At 40.1% G+C, this 25,538-nt stretch overlaps 3 protein-coding genes across 19 annotated transcripts in view; 2 read left to right on the top strand and 1 right to left on the bottom strand.

The window, feature by feature from the left end:
• Positions 1–118: 118 nt before the first annotated feature.
• BAG1 (BAG cochaperone 1) lies at positions 119–9,715 on the top strand. Of its 2 annotated transcripts, XM_085540404.1 has the most exons (7): positions 119–218; positions 2,983–3,111; positions 3,275–3,357; positions 4,012–4,125; positions 4,389–4,496; positions 8,440–8,502; positions 8,971–9,715. In XM_085540404.1, exons 1-7 carry the CDS (start codon positions 176–178, stop codon positions 9,058–9,060), a joined length of 630 nt encoding a protein of 209 aa, XP_085396530.1. In that variant the 5' UTR covers positions 119–175; the 3' UTR covers positions 9,061–9,715. The 2 variants fall into 2 exon arrangements, with proteins under 2 accessions (XP_085396530.1, XP_085396531.1); XM_085540405.1 differs by lacking the exon at positions 4,012–4,125.
• A 512-nt stretch (positions 9,716–10,227) lies between these two features.
• Positions 10,228–21,332, top strand: LOC107309444 (zinc finger protein 830-like). Of its 2 annotated transcripts, XM_085540402.1 has the most exons (11): positions 10,228–10,375; positions 10,503–10,602; positions 10,882–11,002; positions 11,357–11,540; positions 12,042–12,081; positions 13,374–13,588; positions 14,694–14,784; positions 15,425–15,488; positions 18,029–18,109; positions 19,456–19,532; positions 20,666–21,332. In XM_085540402.1, exons 4-11 carry the CDS (start codon positions 11,390–11,392, stop codon positions 20,847–20,849), a joined length of 903 nt encoding a protein of 300 aa, XP_085396528.1. In that variant the 5' UTR covers positions 10,228–10,375; positions 10,503–10,602; positions 10,882–11,002; positions 11,357–11,389; the 3' UTR covers positions 20,850–21,332. The 2 variants fall into 2 exon arrangements, with proteins under 2 accessions (XP_085396528.1, XP_085396527.1); XM_085540401.1 differs by lacking the exon at positions 11,357–11,540.
• Positions 16,944–25,538, bottom strand: part of LOC107309443 (poly(rC)-binding protein 3-like) — a 465,303-nt gene continuing 456,708 nt past the window's right edge. For all 15 annotated transcript variants that reach the window (XR_014943608.1, XR_014943605.1, XR_014943607.1 and 12 more), the window contains one exon: positions 16,944–19,024. Coding sequence is in view for 11 of the 15 variants with exons in the window: in XM_085540380.1 (XP_085396506.1) it covers positions 18,964–19,024 (61 nt within the window). In the remaining 4 variants the exon portion in view is untranslated. The remainder of the gene's footprint in view (positions 19,025–25,538) is intronic.

The raw sequence follows: 25,538 nt of genomic DNA, 5'->3' as shown, positions 1-25,538 counted from the left end.
GTTTGTGGTAACGTTCCCGGCCCGCCCCCTGTGTGCGCTGCTCTCTGCGCACTCTCGGAAATGGCGTCACTCTCCAGCTACGCCGCTTCTAAAGGGCGAGGCCTCGGGAGGAAATAACGCAATACTAACGCGACAGGGAAGGCGACCGCCAACAAGTGCTGTGTGTTGGTGTGAGATGGCGGTTCCCGGAGCTCCCGTTACTGTCACCGTCACGTACAGTAAGAGTCGCCCGGAGTTGGTGGGCGTGGGGTGGCTGTGTCGTGCTTTACCATTAGCAGCCGCCTGGAGGGGTCGGGTGGAGCGGCCCCCTGTGGCTGCGGGCTGCGGTAGGGAGCTCAGAGGCCTGCGGGAGGGAGGGAGGGAATGGCCGAATGCTACTGCAGATTTCATTTACATGGTGTCTGTCAGAGCTGAAGGCAGTGCTGTATAAGCAGTGCTACCTGGTAGGCTCTCATAGAATCATAGGATGGCTTGGGTTGGAAGGGATCAAAGGATCATCAAGATCCAACCTGCCTGCCACAGGCAGGGCTGCCAACCTCCAGATCTGGGAAGTATTGGTCATGGTTGGACTAGATGATCTTCTAGGTCTTTTCCAACCTTGATAATTCTGTGATCTGCTGCTAGACCAGGTTGCCCAGGGCTCCATCCAACCTGGAATTCAATACCTTCAGGAATGGAGCATTCACAGCTTCTCTAGGCAGCCTGTTCCAGCACCTCGGCACTCTCTCTGTAAAGAACTGAATTTGACATCCAATCTAAACCTTCCCATCCTGCGTGCTGAATGTATGTATGGATTTGAGGTTAGGGAGACAGTGATATTGCAAAGGAAAAGGTGGGAAAATATTTTTATCTTTCCAGTTGTTATTTGGTAATTATTTAGTTATTAATATTAGCTAATAGAAGGCACCCTTCATCTGCAGCTTCAGCTTCTGGTAGTTTTTGTATTAAAGCTGTGATTATAGGAAGAGGTGGATATAAGGAGTAAGAAAGAGAACAGCAGCACAGCCCTGTGTGTTGCTTGGGTAGAAGATACTGGATTGATGCTTGAAGATTGTGGAAGTATGCCTTAGTTCTTTTAAAGTGGTATCATCATTTGCTGATAAGCTGTGATAACCATATCTAACCCTTGTTGATTTCATTCTTCTGTGGATCCATGGTAGAGGTTTCGTTGCAGTCTGCCCAAAGTGGTTTTCATGATCTGGTGTTCAAAGTGTTTCCATTGCTAGGTAAACTTCAGCTCTTCTCATCCTCGTGTCTGTTATTTTCCCTCAAATGCTGGTAGTCGCAGCCTTTACACGAGGAAGCTGTATGTTTCGCAGCAACCTTTTGAAATGCAACAAGATAAAGACCTAAATGTTCTGTTTATTGATGTGTTGGTTTTTGGTTCGTTTATTTTACCTCCGAACAAATGGGGGAGAAGGTCTGTTTCAGGAAAGTATTTAGGAGGGAGTTTCTCTACTGTGATTTTTGAGCTTAAAACCATTTTGGAGTTTAAAAATACTGTTAGAGGCATTTGCAAGTTTTTATTGCCACTGTGTAGCTTTATATGTGACCCTCGGCAGGCTGGAACATTCTAAAATCAGTACTTTTAGTGCTCTTCTGTGGGCAAGATTAATGCACTTCAAATTAGTGGCATAAGAAAAGTTCTCTTTCCAGTGTTTTTTCAGGAGCTTTCTCTTCTTGTAAACTAAAAAACACCAGTCTAAACTTCCCTTGCAGCCAAAGGTGGCCAATTCCTGTGGTTACTTTCAAATTGACTGGCCTTGAAGTCGTAGGTGCACAGAGGGTTATGGGAAGTTTCTGTTGTGATGCAGAAATAAATGGGCATCTTCCTTTTTTTTTTTTTTTTTTTCCTGAGAACTTCCTGCTGTTTGTGTGCAAGTAATTTTAGGGAATCACAGAATCACATAATGACCCGGGTTGGAAGGGACCTCAAGGATCATGTAGTTCCAACCCCCCTGCCTGGCAGGGCCACCAAACATACACCTTTACTAGATCAGGTTGCCCAGGGCCCTGTCCAACCTGGTCTTGAACACCTCCAGGGATGGGGCATCCACAACCTCCCTGGGCAGCCTGTTCCAGGGCCTAACCACTCTCCTAGTAAAGAACTTCCCCCTGACATCCAACCTAAATCTTCCCTCTTTTAACTTAAAACCATTTCCCTGTGTCCTGCTATTGTCGGCCCTTTCGAAGAGTTTACTCCCCTCCTGGGTGTAAGTTCTCTTCAGGTATTGAAAGGCTGCAATGAGGTCACCCCGTAACCTTCTCTTCTCCAGGCTGAACAAACCCAACTCCCTCAGCCTGTCCTCACAGGGGAGGTGCTCCAGCCCCCTGAGTTTGATTAGGATGTGCCATAAGTGAGAGGTGACACGTAGGGAATTCTTTCAGATGGAGAGGAGACAGCGTGGGCATTGCTTGCCTTTTGTAAAGACTAGGAAGCAAAGGAAGTGATAAATTGTTTCTGGTTCCCCATGACTTACAACATCAGAAGTTGCCTATAATTAGGATGTTAAAGAGATCAAGAAGATTTGGGCTTTCGTGCTTTACCTTGTGGGATGTCTAGACCACATGCACTGTTTAAAATTAGATTGGGAATGGGATGGAGAAGGGATGTTGTGCCAGTAGAATGTTTCCAGTTCAATTCTTCAGGTTATTACAAAGTGTGAGACAGTTTTCAGCTGAGGTAAGTCTCAAGGAGTTGCAATAGAATAGCAGTAGTTACAGCACTGAGACATGGCTTAGTGATGGGACTTGGTAGGTCAGGCTGATGGTTGGACTTGATGATCTCAAAGATCTTTTTCAACCCAGGTGATTTTATGATTCTAAGATGACTTTCATTTAAGATAAAGATAGTGTGCAGGAACCACTGATTTGAGAGCTTTCTACATTAATGGAAATATATATTAGAAACTGTTTTCCTGTGATATTTTCTAGATAATAAGTATTGCTTATTTTACCTATTTTATTCATTTATTTTATCAGGTAATGAAAAACACAATATTCAGGTTGCTTCTCAACAGGAAGATGGTGAGCCTACGCTGCAAGACATGGCTGTGCTTATAGAACAAGTCACTGGTGTTCCAGTTTCTTTTCAGAAACTTATATACAAAGGTAATTTATAAATCTGTTGGTTTTTATAAGAGATAGTAGGTTTCATCTTAGTCACTTGCAGCTGTTTGTGTTTTGAATGTCTTAAAAAAGATGTTTGTACAGCACTAACTACAATAGTAATGTTTTGACTATTTTTTTCCCCCCTCCCTTCCTTTCCATTTAGGGAAGTCTCTGAAAGAATTGGAACAGCCATTGTCAGCACTTGGTGTTAAAAATGGTTGCAAAGTCATGTTGATTGGGAAAAGGGTTAGTGTTGCTTTCGGAATTGCTATTTTTTTTTCCATACATTATTCTGATTTCTGTTAATGGTTCAGTTCCTGAACAGATACTGGTTACATCATAAAAGTAATCTTGTTTACCTACTGGTGAAGCTGAGTTCGGTCTCACGTTGTACTGCAAATAGTGCTGCAGCTTGTATATTTCTGAAATTGCATTATTGGCAGACTTCTGCCTAATTTGATCCTCATCACTGTTTATGAACCTCCCATGCACTGATGACCTCTTCTGTCCATTTCATTATTCTAATGGAGAAAAAAAACCCGTTGCTATTGAGTTTGCTGGATTGTTTCCAGCAAAAAGATCTGTGACAAGTACATTATGAGGTGGTATCACCTGAGCTGTAAGTTACTTCTCTTTACAAGATGCTGAAAAAAAATCTACAACAGAAAAATTGCTTGTACTTTTCATCTTCCCTTCAAATTTGTATCATTAAATGTATTTATATGCATTACCACGTTTACTGTATTTGTTAAGTTTTGGGAGAAGCTTATATGATAGGTGCTAAGTTATGGAAAGGATAGCCACAGTGCTTTGTGTCTTATCACCATTGTTGCTGCCCTTTAGTTGCGTAGTGATTCTGTCTGTTCCATAGTTGTGAATATTATACTTTTGAATACACAGAATAGTCCAGAAGAAGAAGCTGAATTAAAGAAGTTAAAAGATCTGGAGAAGTCAGTGGAGCACATAGCTAATAAGTTAGAGGAAGTTAATAAAGAGTTCACAAGTATCCAGAAGGTATGCCAGCTTTGTGTCCTTTTCTGTCTTTGCAAAATTGTTTCACAGGTATATTTAAGAAAAAAAAAAAACCCACAAAACAAAATGATAACAAGAACAACAACAAAAAACCCCAATAAACTAAAGCTTGCTTAAGTTTTTGAGTAGTCAGTAATAAGCTACTACAATAAAAGATGTTTTTTGCTGTATTGTATCGACAGATTTTCCAGGCTGAGTGTTCTGTAAGGTGTGGAATGATTTTCTTCCCTCTTTTTCTTTATCAGGGTTTTTTAGCAAAGGATCTCCAAGCAGAAGCTCTAAAACAGCTGGATAAAAGGATAAAAGGAACTGCAGAGCAATTTATGAAGATCCTGGAACAGGTTGATGCCATTGTAAGTAAATGACCACAGAAAAGAATCAAAACCAGGCAGAATTTTATGAGTGTATTTTTCCTGTAAATTATTTAATATTTTAAAATATGAACAAATTCATTTTGGCTTTCAAAAATACTTATTTGGCTTTTCTTTGATGACCATCCCTTGCTCCCATATATGTCCATAAGACTTCTTGGCAGCATCTGTTTATAAATGGTGGCCTTAATTCCTGCGTGTACATCCCCATTCTACAGAAAATCTTCATTTTGGGCAGCAGCCTTTTGAGATGACATGAAATGGGTGTCTTTCACTCAAGTTCTACCCTTTTAGCATGTCTTGTCAAATTTTACTAGTAAACTTTATGATAATGCTATGATTATCTGTCTGCTCATACTCCATGTAGTCCTGGACAAGGGACTTCCAGGTTTAGTACAAGATTTTAGAAGTCTTAAAACCATTTTTAGGGAATAATGGAGTCTCTGTGCCTCAGTTTTGTCTCTTGTGGAAGCAGAGCAGCCAGAGCTAAAACTAAGCACTTCTATCTTTTCATGTAGCTATTTATTACTTCCAGTGAATAGTTAATAAGAGCCTATGGCATTGGTAAGCCTGGCATTTTTAAAGCAAGAAACAAAGTGAGAGTTTTCACACTGGTGGATGAAGTTATGTTATATTTATCAAACTTCATTTTTGTTTAACATACAAAGAAGGCTGTGGATTTTTGTTTGTTTGTTGGTTTATCATGGAAGCTTCTGAGAAATTACCGTGGAATCTTGTGGATGTAGTTGCATGGAATCTTGCAACCATTCAGTGTACTGATACTAGACCAGGCCAGATGAACAGGCCACCAATGGCAAATGTCTTAGATTTACTGTAGCTGTGCAGCATACGGAGGTAGCAGCACAGAATGGTAGTGAGGTATGTATGAGCAATAAATGAGCTACTTTCTAATAACACAGAAGCATCAGCCTAGAGAAGAGAAGGTTGCGGGGTAACCTCATTGCAGCCTTTCAATACCTGAAGGGAACTTACACCCAGGAGGAGAGTAAACTCTTCGAAAGGGCCGACAATAGCAGGACACGGGGAAATGGTTTTAAGTGAAAAGAGGGAAGATTTAGGTTGGATGTTAGGGGGAAGTTCTTCACTAGGAGAGTGGTTAGCCCCTGGAACAGGCTGCCCAGGGAGGTTGTGGATGCCCCGTCCTTGGAGGTGTTCAAGGCCAGGTTGGACGGGGCCCTGGGCAACCTGATCTAGTAAATATGTATGTTTGGTGGCCCTGCCAGGCAGGGGGGTTGGAACTACATGATCCTTGAGGTCCCTTCCAACCCGGGTCATTCTGTGATTCTGTGATCAGTGGTTTGTGGAGAGCAAACAAGTCAGCAGCTCACACCGTCAATGTTTCAATTCATTTATTTGGCAGAATTGTTGTGAAAGCTTTTTCAAGTGTCTGTCATACATCCTTTGGATTGATCAGATACAAGTAGCTTGATACAAAATGAAGTTTGCATGGTTACAGAGAGCCAAGGATGAGGAAGCAAGCATTTTATGTTTTATTTTTATCTATTCTAGAAGTGTTATCTTCTTACTGTCTGCAGGCAAACTCATTAATTAGGGGGACTTTTTACTAGGCTCCATATCTGTACAAATGACGAACTTCAAAGATGTGCTCAGTTAAGAAATGTCAGAAGTAGTTGGGTTGTTGTACAGTAATAGAGTGGGAGTAAAATACGTTGTCTTTGCCAAAAGTGTGAAAGCATAGTCTTGAAGTAGCTCAGTCTTGAAACTTTTGGGCACAGTAGCTGCAACTGCACAGTATCACAGTCTCATGCGGGTTGGAAGGGACCTTAGAGATCATCGAGTCCAACCCCCAGGATTCGAGCCTCCTGTGTAGCAGAGCGGCACTTCTACCACTTGCGCCACAGGGGGGATTTGAACTCGGGCCTCTGGTGTTGCAAAGCGGCATTCCTACCACTGCGCCACATTGTTTAAAATAGCTACTGATGGGTGGAGTGATCCTGTGGTTGTCTAAAGACTGGGCCTTTCCATAACCACAGATCTATGAAGGTTTTTATTATTATTATTATTCAGGAGGAACGCTAGTTGAGTCTTGTTCAGCACTTGATTTGTTTCTTTGCGTCACCAGAAGTGCATTTGTTTTAGCAAGTGGAGCATTTGGTCAAGGAGCAAAAGTCAAATCATGCTGCTTATCTCAGGAGAACACAGAAAAAGCTTGACTTGATCACAGGCCTTAAAAAACTGAAAAGCTTCTTTGTGAGTGAAAGCTTTTCTGAGATTAGTAGGAAAACGTGAAATGACAGCATACTTCTTAAGATCCTCCTCTGATCCTTCTGGAATCCAGAACATTGCAGAGAAACGGCGTTCAAGCAAGTGGAAAAAAACCTTCTATTCTGAAATGCAAGACACTCATAGTGATGGTGGTACTCGTAGTTCTGGTGCCTCATGCTCCTTGAGGATTATTTGAGTTCTAATTCCTCTGGAAGCCTTAAAGTACATTCTGTTCTGATGAAGCTTTTTGCAGTCTGCTTGTCCCCGCTAGTGCTAAATTGACGTTTCAAGGATTGAAAGAAGGAAATACTCCAAAACTAATATAATTGTGCTGTTAACGTGCAGTTTGCTGGCTTCCGTGAAGTTCTGTTGCTTACGCTTGGAGTGATGAGAATTTATTACTAAATCTTTGAGTATATTTGGATAAATAAAAATTGGATGTGCTTTTCATAATGTTCTTAAATCTTGTAGTATAAATCATAAGCCTGAAATCAAAGCTTTGGGGGAGATTTTCTCTAAGGCATAAGAAGCATAAAAATATATGGTCATCTCTTCAGTGAGATGCAGAAGTAACCATTGTTGAAAATATAATAACTTCTGTAACCGTTTCACGCTGTAACTCCAAAGGACATAAGGTGACAGAACATACATGAAGGATTGTAGACAGAATGGGCTTCTGTGGGAGAATTTACATTTTGAATGGCACATTCCTAGAGTTAACCTGATAACTTACTTTTGAAGGTGCTTCTTCCCCACTGAATAAGAACATTTTGTTCACATGAATGATGTTCACATGAGTTTGATAAGAGTAATCTGCGTGGATGTTCTACGTGTTTGGAGAACAAAAAATACACTGGAACAGGCTGCCCAGGGAGGTGGTGGAGTCTCCTTCTCTGGAGATATTCAAAACCCACCTGGACGCCTACCTGTGTGACGTGGTGTAGGGAGCCTGCTTTGGCAGGGGGGTTGGACTCGATGATCTCTAGAGGTCCCTTCCAACCCCTACAATTCTGTGATTCTGTGATACAACATAAACCTGAGCACTTTTTGCACCAACACTCCAATGTAATAAAACAGTTTAACAAAGCAACCAGGCATCTAATAATTACTGAGCTGACGTTACATGAGCATATTGGGTGGAAGGAGTGTGGAAAGTGACGCAGTTTGAATTAAATTAAAAGCTGTCAGCATGTAACACTTCACATCTGTTACCTTCCGTGAGTAAATGGAAGAGAATATCATGCAGAGAATATCAGACATGCAGTTAAGCAGACTGGCAATGCCTGTGTTACTGATGACACATTCTAATTCTAGCAAGTGATTAAGTTAGTGTGTTTGTAAGAAACTAATCCATTTTAATAGTCTCAGTGAACAAAACGAATTTGATGCTCAGCGGGAGTTAACACATGCCAGAGTAGACAGAAGCAGTGTATGTGATCTACTGCTTTATATTACCTGGAGATGTGGTAGATTAGCTGGCTCAGCTGTTAATACAGCATGCTGTATCCCTCATTCTTTGAATCTGTGATTTTTAAGTCCTTGTGTAATTACCTTCACTGTGCAGACATGGTGTTTTCAAGATGCCTGTTGAGGATTCTGATCTTTAACACATCTTTGCTGTATGTTTAATCTGTTAGCTTCAGCATTAAGCTACATGAGCTTGTTTATTTTACTGCAGAATCTGCCAGAGAACTTCAATGATTGCAGACTAAAAAAGAAGGGATTGGTGAAAAGGGTTCAGGTGAGTTTTCTCTATTTAATCCCTTCCTTCTTCTTTATTACTGCTGGACACTTGTGTACCAGTGATGATGGGAGCTCACGTTGTCTTGGAGTCTTGAGAAATAGACTCATCCTTGATTTAATGATGATTTCGCTTTGACTGAGTGTGACTCCCAACTGTGGCGACAGGAAGGCGTTGAAAAGTGCAAACCTGTCTGAAGCTTAGTGATTCTTATTGTTGATTATGAACTTTGATTTAACTCAAATAGTTCATTGGTTGGATTAGAGAGATTGCCTGATCAAGTCCTGTGTTTCTGTTAGATTCTGAGTAAAGGAAATTGTGAAAAGTAAAAAGTGAAAACTGAACTAGAAGGTGGTCTTTGAATAGGCATCTTTATGATGGAAGCTTTAGTATCTGTTCTTAAGAAGCTGTTTACTGTTGCTGCGGTTACATCTTCTGTAACGCTCATTTTTTTTTTGCTATTTTCAGGCTTTTCTTGCCCAGTGTGATACTGTGGAAGGAAATATTGGACAAGAAATGGACAAGCTACAGTCAAAGAATTTGGCACTGGCAGAATGAGGCATTACCCTTCATAATTAGAGAACATAATTGCTCTATGAGCAAGAAAAAAGTTTGCTCTTTGTTTTGGAGCACATATTCAGCTTTTTCGTTTTGTTTTTTTTTTAAGCCCAGTCTTTTAGACTGGTAGTAGTCAATTATTTCTTGCTGGATGTCTTGTTTGCCACTTGGTTAGGCTTAATGTTTGGAAAAGAAAATCCTTCCTGAAGAATCGCAGAAATAATCTTTGTGGTGAATTATGTATCTTACGGACAATGGGTTGGTTAACTATGTAACAAAGTTTGCAACGATGGGCAATATTTTCTGATACGTTTTTGAATTCATTTACACCTAAAATGAAAGAAGGTCTATAACCGTACAAGTGCCATATGTTGCAATTTTAGGATTTCAACTTGATCAAGACAATTATCTGGGAAAGCTCAACATTGTAGTAGACGGTTCAGAGCAATAAGAAAAACCCTACACGTTTATATTAATGTTTGTATGCATTTATAAATATAAGGAAGCTTGACTATAAGGGAGTCGTACCTATTTTAGCCTTAAATTGTCATAATAAATGGAATGTACTGTAACTTGTATGGTACTGAATTCTGAATGGTGCTTTAAGTTGTTAATGAGCTTCTTGATACAAGTGTACATGTTTATTTACATGGAATTCTGATGTACTGTGTTTTTTTATAGCTTATTTTGGTGGTTTTTTCTTGAGTTACGGCAGGGATTGAAATGTGATCACGCTGCAAATGCGATTAACTGCAAATGGGGCAGTTAAAACAAGGTGTAAGTAAGGAGCTGTTTTGAAAGGTTATTTTTTTCTGGTTTGAACAGTTGCAGTGATTATTCTGTTACAGTAATTAGTAAATTTGTATAGAATAGCTATTCTGGTGATGCTGTATTATCCCAACACTTCAAGGTTACAGAGAGGAACGGTTAGTTGTAGCCCTTTTTGTGAAGCCGTATGGGGGTATCCTTAATACATCTCAAAGCCATCTCAATCTCAAATACATCTCAAATGGGTTAACTGGAAGATTTTACATAGTGCTTTTGATAATCTGGTACTTGGAGGCAAAAAGAGGGATTATCTGTGGAGTCCCCCCCCCCCCCCCTTCACCCCGCCCAGACTGTGGGCGGCCATTGCCCTTAGCCCCGCCCTCAAGGAGGAGGAGCCGCAGCCTCGCTCTGCTTGCTGGGACAAGATGGCGGCGGCCGGGGTGGGCGCGGGGCGGAAGCAGGTGCGGCAGGAGGAGCTGCGGCGTCTCATGCGGGAGAAGAAGCGGCAGAACGCGGACAAGAAGCGGATCGAATCGCCTTTTGCTAAATATCCTCATCGGGCCGGGCGGGGAGGGCTCTCAGCCCTTATTCTTGCCGGCTGAGGGGAGGTAGCGTTGAGGGGCGGGGGGAGGTAGGCGGAGAAACAGCGCTTCTTTCCTTAACGGCGTCGTCACGTACAACAGCCTGGGTCACCTGAGCTGCACGTTGTGCAGCACCCCCGTGAAGAGCGAGCTGCTGTGGCAGACTCACGTCCTGGGAAAGCAGCACCGAGAGGTGAGAGGGCGTCAGACCCCCAGGTCGCCTGTGGGTGAACGGCGAGGGGCTGGGGAGTGCTCCCCGGGGGGCTGCGGGCAGCCGGAGCTGCTGGGTGTCAGGCCTGCACACGGTAGGGATTGGGGTCTGTGAGGGGTGGGATGTGAGGTTCTGTGTGTTGCTCCGGTCCCACATCGTGTCACTGAGCCCCTAGAAGCGTCGTGTTATGAAGGAATTGGGTTTTAAACTTGCTAAACATTCCTGGTAGGAAAGCCTCTTAAACAAAGTGTTTCTTTACAGAGAGTTGCGGAATTAAAGGGTGCGAAGCAGGCAGCGAGTGGTTCAGCTGCTAGCACATCATCTCATCCTGTCAAGAGAAAAACTGCCGATGCAGAAAGTACACAATTAAAGAAATCAAAAGGTAAAGAGGGGGAATGCTTTTCAAGCACTTGCAAGAATCTGGCTGTTTTTCATCTTCAGTGCTTGGTTTTCTTCTGCTCCGCTGTGTGAGCTAGTGACTGTTGAGTTAATGTCAGCCTGTTGCTGCTGGAAGGGGAAAAAGTCTGCTCTATGAGTTCACTGATCTGCTTGGTAGTTTATCTCCTTCTCTCTGCGCCATTGAGTTAAAATATTCATTGTGGTTTGTATTCATGGGGTGTTTTTACTATTCTGTCTTACATTAAGTACCATAAGGCAAACTATTACACTGTGCTTAAGTGAGTGCAAGAGCCTAAGCAATCACTACAAACTTAACATAAAATCTTGTGTGTTTCAGTTTTGGGCACCTCAGTACAGAAAGGAGATTGGGATGCTGGAGCAGGTCCAAAGAAGGGCAGCAAGACTTGTGGAGGTCTTGGAAATTGTGCACTATGAGGAGAGACTGAAGGAACTGGAGCAGTTTATTCTGGGGAAAAGGAGGCTGAGGGAAGACTTTATTGATCTCTTCCAATACCTGAAAGGTGCCTACAGTGATAGCAGGGTTGGTTTCTTCTCACTGGTGACAGGACAAGGGGAAATGGCCTCAAGTTGTGTTGGGGGAGATTTAGGTTGGATATCAGGGAGAACTTCTTTACAGAAAGGGTTGCTAAGGCTGGAGCAAGCTGCCTAGGGAAGTGGTTGAGTCACCATCCCTGGATGTGTTTAAATACCTTTTGGATGTGGTGCCCAGGGACATGATTTTGTGCAGTGTTGTTAGGGTTAGGGTGCTATGGTTAGGTTGTGGTTGGACTCAATGATCTTTAAGGTCTTTTCCAGCCTGAGCAATTCTATGATTCTCTGTGTAGGACTGGAACTCTCTGTAGTGTTTGCCATACCTGATAGTAATAAAGGGTTTAATTTGCAAGTCTTGATAGATGATGATGATAATAATCTCTAACTTTCTGAATTTGCTGTTGTACTTAGCAAAATAAGTTTGTTTTAAAAACATGGGTGCTAAGAACTGGCTCTTGGCTGTTCTACAGGTACAGATGACAAGCCACATACATCCACATCTACATCTGGGTAAGTAGACTGTTCCACTTATTGTTTTGTTTGTACCTGTATTGGTTTTCAACCTTCTCATCCTGTTCTTCCCCATTTCTCCTAGCCAAGGGAGATTAAATCAGCAAATTCCTGCTTCTGCTCAGTTTCTAATGCAAGCATATATTCCTGAATAAGGCAATATTTCTGGGCAGATGAGAAAACGATAGTATTAACTACAGTATCTGTGATGAATCAGAAGTCTCTTTGCTCTCACTATCAGACTTGCAAGGATTAATGTGTGTTATTATTACGCAGTCTACTGTAATGAAAATAATTATACTGCAATATGCACTCCAATCTTTAATGATACTTTACTGCCAAGTAGATGATTGAAATGAAGGCAAATCTTTTAGTATATCTTTAATATTTAGTATCAAGAACCATGAACAAATGTCATTAACATGTCTTCATTAAGACATAATTTTACTTAAAATTCATGTAAGCACTTTTTTGCAAAGCAATAAGTGTATTTGAATTCAAGGGATTGGATTTATGCGTCTTACTCCCATGTAAGATTTCTAATGGTGTTTGGACATCAGTGTGAGATGGGCAAATGCCACGTGAGATCTCCTGTAACATTTTCTCAGGGTAAACTGTTATTTAGTGTAGATATTAGGTGGTGTTACCTTGACTCTAAAAAATGCTTACCTTGCTGGAATTTTACATGTGAGTGTGTGTGTGTAAAACTGGCACTTGAATGGTTTTCTGATTACTGATGATTGATCAATATGATTATGTTTGGGTACAACTGAGGAAAATATTTGACTTGGAGACCTGCAGCAAACTTGACTTTTCTCATTGCTGAGCCTGCACTTCTGAGCTTCAGTAGGAACCCAAAATAAGTAGTTGTGTTAGACATGAAGGATTTCAAGGTTTAAGTGACGTTTGTGTGACTGCTGAGCTATGAGTTTTGTATTTAATAGCAGCTATACAGATGCAGATAACTCTAAGTCTACAGGTAGAAGTAATGAAGCTGTCATTCCTCCAAGCTCACTTTGTTGTAGGATACTTTTATTAATGTTTCTTATATTGAGTATTCTAATACAAAAACGTAATGGAAACATCTTTCAGCACTAACCTCAACATTCCTGGGGAACTTCAGAAGAAAGCAACAGTCGTGTTACCTTCAGACAGTGCTTACATCTGTTAACTGCATGCTTCAGCATACTGTAATACTGTATAGGATGTGTGAACAACTTGGTCTTTTAGACTGAATAGGATGCAGATGCTAGAGGCAAACTGATTTTGTTGCACTGTGTATTCTCTACTAGGCTACCAGCAGATTTTTTTGATGAAGCAGAGCACAAAAATACAAACAAGCAGTTATCGAAAGCTCCTGGTCCCAGTTTATTGTCAGGATATTATGATGATGAAGATGAAGAAGAAGAAGAAGAGGAACAAGATCAGCCGAACAAATCTTCTGTTATGCACAAAACTGAAATTCCACCTCCAACTCGAGAAGTAATATCTAATTCTCTGCCTGCAGGTAATGATGAATGAGGTGGTGCAGTAAGAAGAAGCTGTGTCGTAAGAGTAGAGTAGAATAGTTTATTTGGAAGAGATCTTCAAAGATTATTGAATCCAATTACCTGACTGCTTCAGAACTAACCAAAAGTTAAAGTATAATACAAATACCTTTTGAACACTGAGAAGCATGGGGCATCACTCTAGGAAGTGTGCTCCTTTGTTTCACTGCCCTCATGCTAAAGACACTTTTCCTAATGCCCAGCCTGACCCTGCCCTGGCAGCTTTATGCTATTCCTGTCCTGCCATCAGTGACCAGGTCACAGCCTGGCACCTCATCCTGCATCCCGTCAGGGTGCTGCAAGGAGTGATGAGGTTGTTCTCAGCCTCTATTCCAGACTGGACAGCTTTAGTCTTCTCAACCTCTCCTCACAGGACACATCCTCCAGCCCTGTTAGCAGCTTTGTTGTTCTTCTGCAGGTGTTTTCATATTGTAATATCCTTTTTATATTGTGAAACCTGCACATGGTGTTCAAGGTGAAGCTGCAGCAGTGCTAAATACAGTAGGAGAATCACCTCCTTTGTTGGCCGTGCTGTGTTTCATGCACCTCATAATGTGGTTTGCTCCTTGGCTGCCAGGACATGCTGCAGCCTCATGCTGAGCCTACTGGCATCAGCATCCACGGGTTCCCTCCTGCTGAGCTGCTCTGCAGCCATTCATTCCCAGTCTGTATCTGTGTCAGGCATTACTGCATCCCGGGTACAGCTCCCGGTATCTTTGTTGAACTTTACAGTGTTGGTGTTTGCCTGTCAATGACTACTATTGACTCCATCGATGATGGAAAGTTTCTTGTTTAATTTTCTGATTGTCGCTGTTAGCTGGTTGGGGTATGCTAATGGGAGGAGAAAAAGAAGAGATTTTTTTGATTGTCTGGTTTGTTATTGCACATTGTTTTCTCAGCAGGTTTATTGCTTCTTGTAATTCCTTGAGGCTGCCAAGTAGAATAATGTGTAACTTATCTTCCCTTGATTCAGTAAGGTATTAATCTAAATTCCTGTCTACTCAGATTTTTGTATAGAAGTTTAAGCAGTTCTTTCTGCTCATAGGCTTCTGCCCTTTCTTTTAGACTTCTTTGACAGCAAAACTACAGCTGCTCCTGTAGTTTCGCATTCAGGATCCATACAGAAACCAGAGACGCAAGAGAAGATAGTAGAACGGTAAGCAGGCAAATGGAATACTGTAAAATTCGGCAGCAGTTAACAAACATTACCATCCTGGGAAATACAGATTACAGTCATTTTACAATTTGTCATACTGTTGAATTGCATTTGGAATAGCTTGTATATATATTTCATAGGAAAGCATGTTGCATGTTACAGATAGGAGCAGTGTCATACAGTGTCTTTTAGACATCTCTATTTGCAAGTTTTAATAGTTGATGCTTTTGAAGCTTAGTGTCCGATTTTAACTGTTTAAAGAAAAATGTTCACTGTTTTTTTAGGAGCTCTTCAGCTCACTTCTGTGCTTTTTCAGACATTGGTTTGGCCTTTCAAAAGTAGAGACTTGTATGAAAATGTCTGATATGTATTTCTCAAACAGATAGTTTGGGAATCCTAAGCTACAGCTCCTGTTTTGGCAGTGAAGTTCAAACCTGTCTCTGCAGTTTCCTGTGAGATAGTGAAGACCAAAGTAAAGAAACAAATCCTGTGGGCAAAACATAGGCATAAAAAAAACTTCCTTCGTTTCTTGGTCCTTCTATAAGAATTAAGGATTTTATTCTTGACTGTTTTATAAATCCACAATGAAAGAGGTTATTTTAAAGCACTAACTTGGAATTATCATAATCAAACATTTCAGGAAAGAGAACACTGCTGAGGCTTTGCCAGAGGGGTTCTTTGATGACCCTGAAGTGGATGCAAAAGTAAGTAAGCAGACCTTTTTCTGCTGCTGGATTTATTTCTGTGGGTTATAATGATTTTCTAGGTTTCTAGGATGCTTGGCCAGTAATTAGTTGTACCAGAATATAAGAAAATCATTAAGCAAGTTTATTCTATATTGATTAAAAGGCATGAAAAGATGTGTAGAGGGTTTTAAAATGTCTTTCAGAATATATTTTTAATTGCAGTTCCTTCGTGGAACGACAGTGTGAAACAAATAGTGTAAGTGCTGGATTGAGACCTGGTCTATCCGTTATTTCTTTGAGCCATCCCAGGAAAAGCATTTCACCTAATTTTTGTACACCCATTCTGCTTCTGAATTGAGTATATATATATATTTTCTCCCAATGTGTATATACATCTTCTCCTCTGAGAGACCCCATGAAAAACACAGGAGTTACTGTGCAATGATATTATGCAACCTACTGGAATGAGGACAGATAGATGATGGCAAGCAGCATAATCTCTAGTGCTGGCAGACTACAGCAGTGAATGTGGCTTTCAGCTCTCATCCTTTATTGCTGTGGGTTTTTTCATGCTCCGGAAAGATAAAGTGGCCATTCTCCAAAGATTTGCCATTTAAAATCTTGGAATTTGGTCACTTTCATTCAGGCTTCCTTCAGCTCGCACAGTACTGAACAATAACTACAATCAATATACACTGCTGTTTGAAATATAAAGCTTTTTTTTCTTTGGTGGTGATGTTGTTTTGTATCATTTAACACAGATTCCATGGCTTTCCTGTCCTTTCCATCAGCATTCTTGACACAAGGTTTTATTTGTTTTCCTTCAGTGCCTTTCTCTTGTTCACACTGTGGTTTATCTGTTGGTTTATCTAAGTTGGAATATGATTCGGTGTATAATGTTCATTTAATCCCACTGTCACAATCACAAGCTCAGGTGTCTCTTTGCTGTGGCAGGTTTCTTTCAGCACCACTCATGCACACAGCTCTGTGGTGGAAGTAAATATGTCTGAATAATGACTTTTTGATTATTGAGATAAAGACCTGGAAAAGACATAGTAAATAGGGAGTTGTGCCATGGTGTGGGAAGCTTGTACAAAGTGGGAATGTCTATAAGGGAGAGGACGGTGTGCTTATATCTGGGAGGATGTAGTGATAGTGGTTAGTGAGCCTTTCCTTAGTCATTTCCTTAACTGATAACGTGTATGAGTGGGTATGTGTTCCGTTAGGCTTTCTTGAAATTGATTTACAGCTGTTCTTCTTAATCAGCCCTAGGTTTAGCTAGCGTGAATGGGAAGGAAAATGTTTGTGACATCACATTGGGGTGACTGCAGTGATTGTGTGTTTGAAGTCATGTACAAAATAATTGTTTCTGGAATTGGCTTCTTGGAGAGGAGATTGTGAACGTGGAACGTGCTGGTTCTTTACATCAGCAGCTTAGGAAGCATATATATAAATTCTGAGTTTGACAAAAAATATCTTTAGCGTTTAAATTTATTGTAAGAAATACAGATAATTATGAATTACAAAGGACAAGCACAATGCATAGTAACACAGTACATACACACATGATAAAAGTAATCACAAAACAGAAAAAGAAATGATGACTTCCCAATATGTAGTTTGCCTGGAAGCTTCTAATATATACTATAAACATAATTCATGCTACTGGATTTTTGTATAATCACTCAGAACCAAACATAGCAAACCATCCTCTTTACTGAATGATGATTGTTGTGTTATCAAAAAGAGGAATGAAGAAAAGAAAAGCTAATGTGGTAAGATGTCATGAGTGTTTCTGTACAAACTGCTTAGTTCTCCTAGCTATGTGATTTCTATCCTGTCCAGAGCCAGGCTTTATCTCTCTGCTGACATGCAAAGCATGCCACAGCTTCTAACCTTGAGCTGTTTTGGTTATGCAGGTAGATTATCAAATTTACTTGAAAGCACAGTCTGAGTTTGATTACCTTATTTGTGAATCTTAAAGCAATTCTTGCACCTACTTTATCAGTCCCATGCTGTCTACCATGGAACAAAAAGCTTTACGGAATCTTTAAATAAAAGTGCTACGTAGCTATTTATTTCTTCTGTTAGCCAATCAATTCAGTTGCAGTGTGGTCAGACTGTTCTAACATCAAGGACTTAACATTTTGGGTTATGCTGAAAACAATTAGTTTACTACTTTTTGAGTTGTGTGATAGCTCCAGTGTATGACTGAACAGGGGAAGAATTCATAGGTTATCAATTTACATAGTAAAATTATAGATTATTAAATCAATGGGATTAGTCATTCTTGTTAGTCCAGATATCTCATACCATCCATTCTTAGTCAGTTATTCTTTAATAAATTCAAGCTTCTTGTTTAAATCCAAGAACAGAGTCAGATTTTTTCTTCCAAAACAGCTGTGGTGCTGCAATATCCGTTATTTCATTTTCCTAATGTCTATATTTTCTGACCTGTTAGCACAGCCCAGCCTGTGCTGGTTTTCCAGTTTTTTAGAGTGTTCCAGTGTCTCGCTGGGCAGTAATCATCACTAACCCTGTGTTCTCATGTTCTTTAGGTGCGAAAAGTTGATGCTCCAAAGGATCAGATGGACAAGGAATGGGATGAATTTCAAAAGGCAATGCGACAGGTCAACACAGTAAGTAATGGAGTCTATTTTTATTGATTCTAAGTTCTATACACAATAAGCAGAAAAACAGTTTCATGCAGCTCCGTGAAATGACTGACATGCATTTGTCAGCTGTTTGTCTGCAATGCAGTGTATGGTTAAATGCACTTTATAAATGAGCAAATGGTTCTTCCACTCGAGGAAAATTAAGCTGAAACAAATTCTGATGGTGAACCAGTCAATCGTATATTTAGTTGCATTTATTAAACTGCATTTAAAGAAGATATAATATAATCTCAGATCAGTGTTCTGTATCCAAACAAGACATAACTATGGGCTCTTCTTTAGATGAGATGGTTATTTTAACCTCAAAGGAAAAAGCAAAAAGCAAACAAAAAATACCACCACTCATTTATCTTTCTTGGAAAAGGATCTATAGAATGTGTAAGTAACCTGGGTTTATAGTTAACTCAAGTGTACTGCAAAGGAATCATAAAACCTGGGAAGGGGACAGAAAAGTTTGTGTATGTGAGATGGAAGCTGACCGCACTTTTTCTCAACTTCCATTTTTTTACTGTATAGCATTGCATGGTAAGTCTTCCTGAACAGCTTTTTCTCTGTTTTCACACCATGTAAAACTATCATTAAGGATATGTCATGTTCTCAATGTTTCCCTTGAATATTTGCCAGTTTAAAATTTTTTTATTGTAAATAATCATTCCTACGTCAACTGCTAAGAAAGTGGTGCAAAAAAATTGTCATTGCTCATTTTAAAGCGCTCAGCACTATAAACAGAGGAAATATTCATACAAAAGCAGTAGTGGGTACATTTTACTAGCATTAGCCATTCGTATGATTCTTCATCTTAGAAGGAATCTTCTCAGTTATGCGTGGACCATTGACTGCATAGCATCTCCCAGACATTCAGATTTGAGAAAGTATATGCTGAAAAAAATAACATGTTAGAAATACTTTGGGATCCAGAGGGAAAACTCAACCAATACTTTCAACAGGTTTGTGTAACTGAGTCTCAAGTACTGGGGTATAGCTCCAATTTCAACTTCAGACTTTGAATGTACGTGGTTTGTTGTTGCTGTTTCAAATAGTGGAGTATGGAGACATTCAAAAGGTTAACCCCAAAGCAACCAAACTACTCTGGAATTTTAGTTTCAAGAATAAACATTTCAATTTGTAATTAAACCAGACCGGTCTCCTCCTGTATATGCCTTGAATCTTGTGTGAAGGTGTATTTGTGTAGCAGGTTGACAGTTATGAGGCACTTGATTTGGGTAGAGGGAAGGAAGGGAAGACACAGGTGCCAGAAAGGAATGTCAGTGGAGTTCAGGATGAATTTTCTTAGAGTGTTACTTGTTTAGATTTCAGAAGCAATAGTGGCAGAAGAAGACGAGGAGGGACGACTGGATCGTCAGATTGGTGAAATTGATGAGCAGATGTAAGTAAATCAGTTTTTCTATCAGACTTTGTTCTTCAGCAGTAATGGATCACTGACTAGAGTGATAAGACATCTTTAACTTTTAATCTTCCTTTGTTAATTGCCTAAATATTTGAAGGAGAAAGAAAGGCTCCCTCTAGCCTCAGGATACCTGATAAAAACATCAATTTTGGTGCAAAGTAATTTCAAGTTTGTTACCATATATTTTTTTTTTTTTTCCTGAAACTCTTCAAGGCTGTTTGTGTTCTTACTGCCTTCAACTGCAAACTGTTTCAAATTAAATGTGAAATCAAAATCAAATCAGTATGACACTCATATTAGAACACTGAGGAAAACATTAACCTCTGGCTGCCTGTTATCATTTTGTGAATATACAAGGGGAAGAAGGATACAGACACTAATCCATCCTTGTTGACTCTTCCAAGCAAACAGGAATGAAAAAAAAAAACCCAAAGATTGATTTAAATTGAGCTGATACATTGATTTTCAGCAAAGTATCTTATTAAAATGGCCAGAATTATTGTTATAAAAATGTATTTTGAGGATAAGAACTTGTAAGTAAGAAGAAAACTGTAACTCAGCACCTTCATTTACTCAATGAATTTCTAGTGTAGTCCTCAGTAAGCTGATAAAGTACCTGAATGCTTGTGATGCCTTTTTGTCTTTAGTTCAGAGACCACTAAAATACCAAAATGAATGGCCATGCTGATGTGTGGAAGAAGACTGAGGTTGTGTTATTCTTAAACCAATATGTGGTCATATTGAAACTATTCCATTGGACTACATCTCGTTGCTAGAGAATTTACCACACCTCTCTCCTCCTTTGGTCTATTTCTATTTAATTAATATAGAGAAGGTGAACCAGCATTTTTAGTTGCTGTGCACACAAAATGGTTGAGGTTGGAAAGGACCTCTAGAGATCATCCAGAGTGACCCCTTGTTAAAGCAGGTTCCCTACAGCATGTTGCACAATGGGCTCATCCAGCTGGAGTGACTCCAATGAAGAGTTGGTGGGAAGCTGCTAAGCTTTTCCATATTCAAAGTTGTAGAAGCAGATCCATCACAGTTAAATAATAATAATAATAAAATGCAAAAAGACCACAGATATTAATAAATGGTTTACTTGTCAACAGTGAATGTTACCGTCGTGTTGAGCTTCTGCGCAACCGCCAGGATCTGATAAAGGAGAAGTGTAAGGAAGCCATGAGATTAAGAGCAACACAAGAGAAAGAGGATGAGGATATTGGTAGCGAAGATGAAGAAGAACTGCAGGATTTGCTGTCTCAAGACTGGCGGGTGAAAGGGGCTTTGTTGTAGCATTTTTGCAGCCTGGCTGATTATCACTGTTATTTCCATTATTAGAAGTGAAATGGTTTGTTAAATATTTATTTAAAGAGGTTGAGAGATGATAAAGAGCCAACTGTGTAATATGAAAAAAATACAAAAAGAAAGAAGCTCCAACCTTTGTAGATCCACAATGGTGTATTACTGTACAAACTGTATATTGCAAATGTTTTATGATATTCAGTGTACTTATTAATAAAACTGATTTCCTACCGGAGGTATTTTATTGGGATTAGTAAATAAGCCAAAGACCTGTAGTTTCTGCTAACATTAGATATATGGAGACTTGGTCCATTGTGCATAGAAGTACTGGACTAGCAAAGGTGATGGTTTACAGAGCTTTCCCATGTGCAGTAGATTGGGAAAAAATCTTAGGCATTTGTTATCTGAAAAGTTCATAAGCTCTCTTCTCTCCATGGCCCCATCCCCTTCAATAAAATGTCTGTTTTTTCAGTATCTTTTACATTGTTTTTCTGTTGAACTACAGCTTTTCCACACTGTGTACTGTGATGGTTAGTACTGAAAACTTCATAGTATCTTTTGTTTAATGTGGCCACAGTATGGCATACCTGGCATGCTTTGAACCAGAGGGATGGGAACACGATGCAACTATTCGCATAACCAAATATTGGAAGTGTAACAAAATACCAGAGAGGAAGATAACTGCACTGGAAACTGCTAAGGTAAGATCATTTGTTTAGCTGCAAATACTGGAAGTTTTACTAAGATAATAAAGGAAAACATTTAACATTAATTTATGTTCTGATAAATACAGATGGAAGTGAAAGTTGAGAACCAAAAGATGTGACAAAGCTGTGACACGGAGGAAAAACAACTACCTTGAACTTTGGTGAGTGTCTCTTCTATTTGGTTGGGTTTAGGGTTTTTTTTTTTTCTCCCTTTAGCTTTTAAATTAAGCATTTGACTTGAAAATACTAAAGTATGGCATATTTGCTGAGGGCATCTGGAAAAAACAGGAAAAAATGAATAATGTAGGGCTGCCCAGAGCCTTTGGAGACTCTTTGGAGATCTACAATAGCTGCCTGGATGTGGGCCTGCTTTGGGTGGCTCTGCTGGGATAGGAATTGGGCCAGATGAATCTGGAGGGCCCTGGCATACTCAGCCATGCTGTGAGCCTGTGACTTCTAGCTAAAAGTAAGAAAGTGAAGGAACAGCTTAATTTATCCTCCTCTTTTTTTTCTCCTTAAATACTGTAATTTTAAAACAAGTGAGTAAGGTTTTAAATTAAGAAAACAAACCTGAGAGATGTTTATTAACCAAATAATTTGTCATGCTTACTTAGTTGTCCGGCAGCAGTGAAAGGTGTCGCTCAAATTTAAGAGCTATGTGGTTTTGAAACAGGTGAATTGACTTCAGGGGGCAAAATGAATGTGTGTATATTTGCAGTGCATTTTCCAATACCACTGTCTGTAGGAGCTGTTAGTACCCATAGGCTCAGCCTGTGGTAGTTGTAAGTACTTACTGGTAGTCAGATATTCTCTGCCAAGTGTACACAATCACAGGTGGAGGTAACTTGTGTGCTAATTTCTTCTGTGGCTTAACCCTTTTCCCACAAGCACTTCTGTATTTGGTACAGTAGAGCACAGAAGTGCTGATAAAACAATATAAAACAACAGACCTAATGAAAACAGTCTTCTTATTTGTTAATGTGACTGTAATTCTTCCTCGTAAGCATCTGATTTTAACGTTTGCTTCAGAAAGAGAAGTACTGTGTAAAAAGAGCACCGGTGTTAACTTGGTCAGTCCTCCTGTCAATAAACTCAGTTTGAGCTGAGACCAATTTTGCTTATTACAAGCCACTGTAATTAAAATTCCCCACATTCTGTTGTCTTAGAAGCACTGAGCTAAAAACAGCCATTCCTATTTCTTAGGAAAACATAGATTACTCAAATATTTTCAAATCCTGCACATACTTTTTAATCTTATAATAAAGAAATTTTACAGTAGGAAATCAGACACTCAGCCAGTAGATTCTCACTGTAGTTGTCTCAGAAAACAATAATGTGAGCATATAATGCTTTGGAAATTCCCTTTTGTAAGATGACATCAGATGAATATGACAGTTCTTGTTCAGTTACTGTCTTGAGACACGTGCTTGTCTTCAGGGTGACAGTGTACTGCACTGATGCAGAAACATTGCAATTCAAACCATATTGTGTTATTTCCTGGAACCAATGACAAGAAAAGCCATATCTTCGTGTACCCCTGAGAAGTGACTTTGGGCCAAATTTCCTGGTGTGAAGCAGATTGTCTTCATTTAATCTTCTCTTCGTCACGTTGCCTAGAACTACCCTGACTTTTTTTGCTGGGAAAGAAATGCAAGTTATTCCCTTGTGTAGACATCCAGACCAGGTCTTTCCTCCCAAAAATACACTGAGGCACTAATGTCTTGGGTAATTTATTGGTGGTTACACTACTTATGGATGATATAAGAGACCTGTGTTCGAATCCCTCTCCTCTCTTGTCCTTTGAACTTGACAGTTCCTGTGATCTAGTTTAGCCTAACTGTTGTAGCCGTCCTTGTAGAAGTTCTGCCATTATAAAATGATTCAGTTAATGAGTCTATCACTTTCTTGTCTAATAAACACAACGTTCAGCTGAGAAGGGACAACAGCTGTCCCAAATATGTAGCTCGTGCTGAAACATATTCATCAGAGATTGATGCTATGGCAAAAACTAAAACAAAACCAACCACTCAACAGGGCAACTTCTGTTGCTGCCTGGCTCAGGTGGGAGGTTCATTGCCTGTTCTGTGGCTGTATCCTGTACCTCCATAGAAACACTCGGCTCATGCAGCCCAGTGAGTCTTTAGCACGTAGCAGATGCCTACATTTGTGGCAGCTTTGCTGGCTGTGCTGCTAGCTTTCCAGGAGCCCTGACTGCTACAAATACATGCCCTGGGGCCTACAGCTTTATCTGACAATAGAAAGTGCTCTGCCTGGCAGCAGAGGGGCAGGTTCTGTGGCTGACTATGCCTGCCTTTGTTTTGTTTTGCTTGACTATTCCAGGCAACGTTTTTACTTTTTTTTTTTTTTTTTTTTTTTTTACTTCTAGAGAAGTATGAGACTAGACTTGACTTCATTTGATAACAAATGGATGATGTGAAAGCTGTGGAAGTTGTATTATTTTTCAGTAGGTAACTCACAGTTGCATGGGAGTGACCTTTTTCTATGGGTGCATCTGGTTTTTCCATCTGCCTTTAGTTTTCTATCTATCTAGGATAATATTCCATTTCTTTTTTTTTTCTCCAGATGTACCTTCTTGTGTTTTGTTATCCTGTTCTGTATTTCAGAGCTATTCAAAAATGTTTTCTTGCCATTCAGAAATCTTTTCCAGCTAAACTCATTACATTAAAATCAGCCCAGGTCTTAACACAGTTCTGCCTGTGTTATTTTGGACAAAATGCTCTTAGAATCTATTTCCTTTTTTCTTCCTATTTCTGCATCTTTATTTTTTATTCCTGCTGTCCCCAACATGCACACGTGCCCCTGAAACTAGTTTAAATCTCAGTCTGCCCTAGCAAATTCAGAGCTGCTTCTGTCCTTTGCATGGTAGCTTCTCTGGGACACTAAAGTCCTGACCTACTTTGTGTTGAGCTGCAATAATGTTCTTTCTTCCCTCCCCCCCCCCCCCCCCCCCCCCCTTTTTTTTCCTTCTCTATTCATGTTAGCCAGCACTTGCTGTTCAGGAAATGAAAGATATCCTCACTGCAAAACCATCTTCAGTACTCTCTTGAAGAGTAAGAACTTAAAATGTATTTTGAGAAGTAATAACAAACATAGAATTCTATGAGGTACAGCCTATCATTGAAAGCAGCCTAGGATTTGGAATAGCTAATTCAACACTGAGTCATTCTTTCTGCTTGCTGGGATGCAATGAAGCATTCTGTAATCTTCCTCTGTAAACTGCCCTTTTTCTGCATCTCACAGAAAAAGCTGTTTAACTTCTATGGGTTTCCAGATCTCTATGCACATTTTGGGTACATTGTAGTTCCTGACTCAAAATCAAGACCCAGATCCATTGCAGCTCTTGGCACGGTATTTTTCAGTGCAAACAAGAGCAATATACTACACAAGAACCCAGCAAGGGTCATGAAGAGAACCCCAAGATAAGTGCAAAGATATTAGTGTAGATTTTAGAGTGGCGATGCTGGCTGTAGAATTAGGTTTGTATCACTAAGGATGCTACTCGCTTACACTGCCAAAAACTTTGGTTGCACAGAATAAAGCAGTAAATGTGAAAGAATTACCAAGGCCCTAAGAAGGAGAGGTGGCAAGAATGCAGCCAAAGGGCTGCATGTAGCAGCAACTTGGAGCCAGCCTGTCTTCCACTTAAATGTGAACAGAAAACTTGAGGCTGTTTCTATGGCGCTTCAGCAGATCCAAAGGAGGTGAATAGCTCATGTGGTATTTCAGGGCAGGATGGGAGAGGCTGTGGGCCAGTGCTCCATTTGTCCCTTTTTAATGGTGCAAATTGTAATGCGCCTCCCAGCTGATGGCCACTTTTCCTGACTGGTGAAAGGTGCTCCTGAGTCACTCTGACACAGGACATTGCTGCTGCAAATAGGAAGAAAATGAAAAGCCTCAGCAATGCCCTGCACAGTACCCAATTTTCTTCTTTTGTTCCTTTCTTTTCCCAAAT

Source organism: Coturnix japonica, chromosome 2, assembly GCF_054131305.1.
Source record: "Coturnix japonica strain WE chromosome 2, WE-NBRP24, whole genome shotgun sequence".
NCBI classification, from domain to species: domain Eukaryota; kingdom Metazoa; phylum Chordata; class Aves; order Galliformes; family Phasianidae; genus Coturnix; species Coturnix japonica.
Note: the sequence above shows the minus strand (reverse complement) of the source record. Positions and strands in the feature narration are given on the sequence as shown.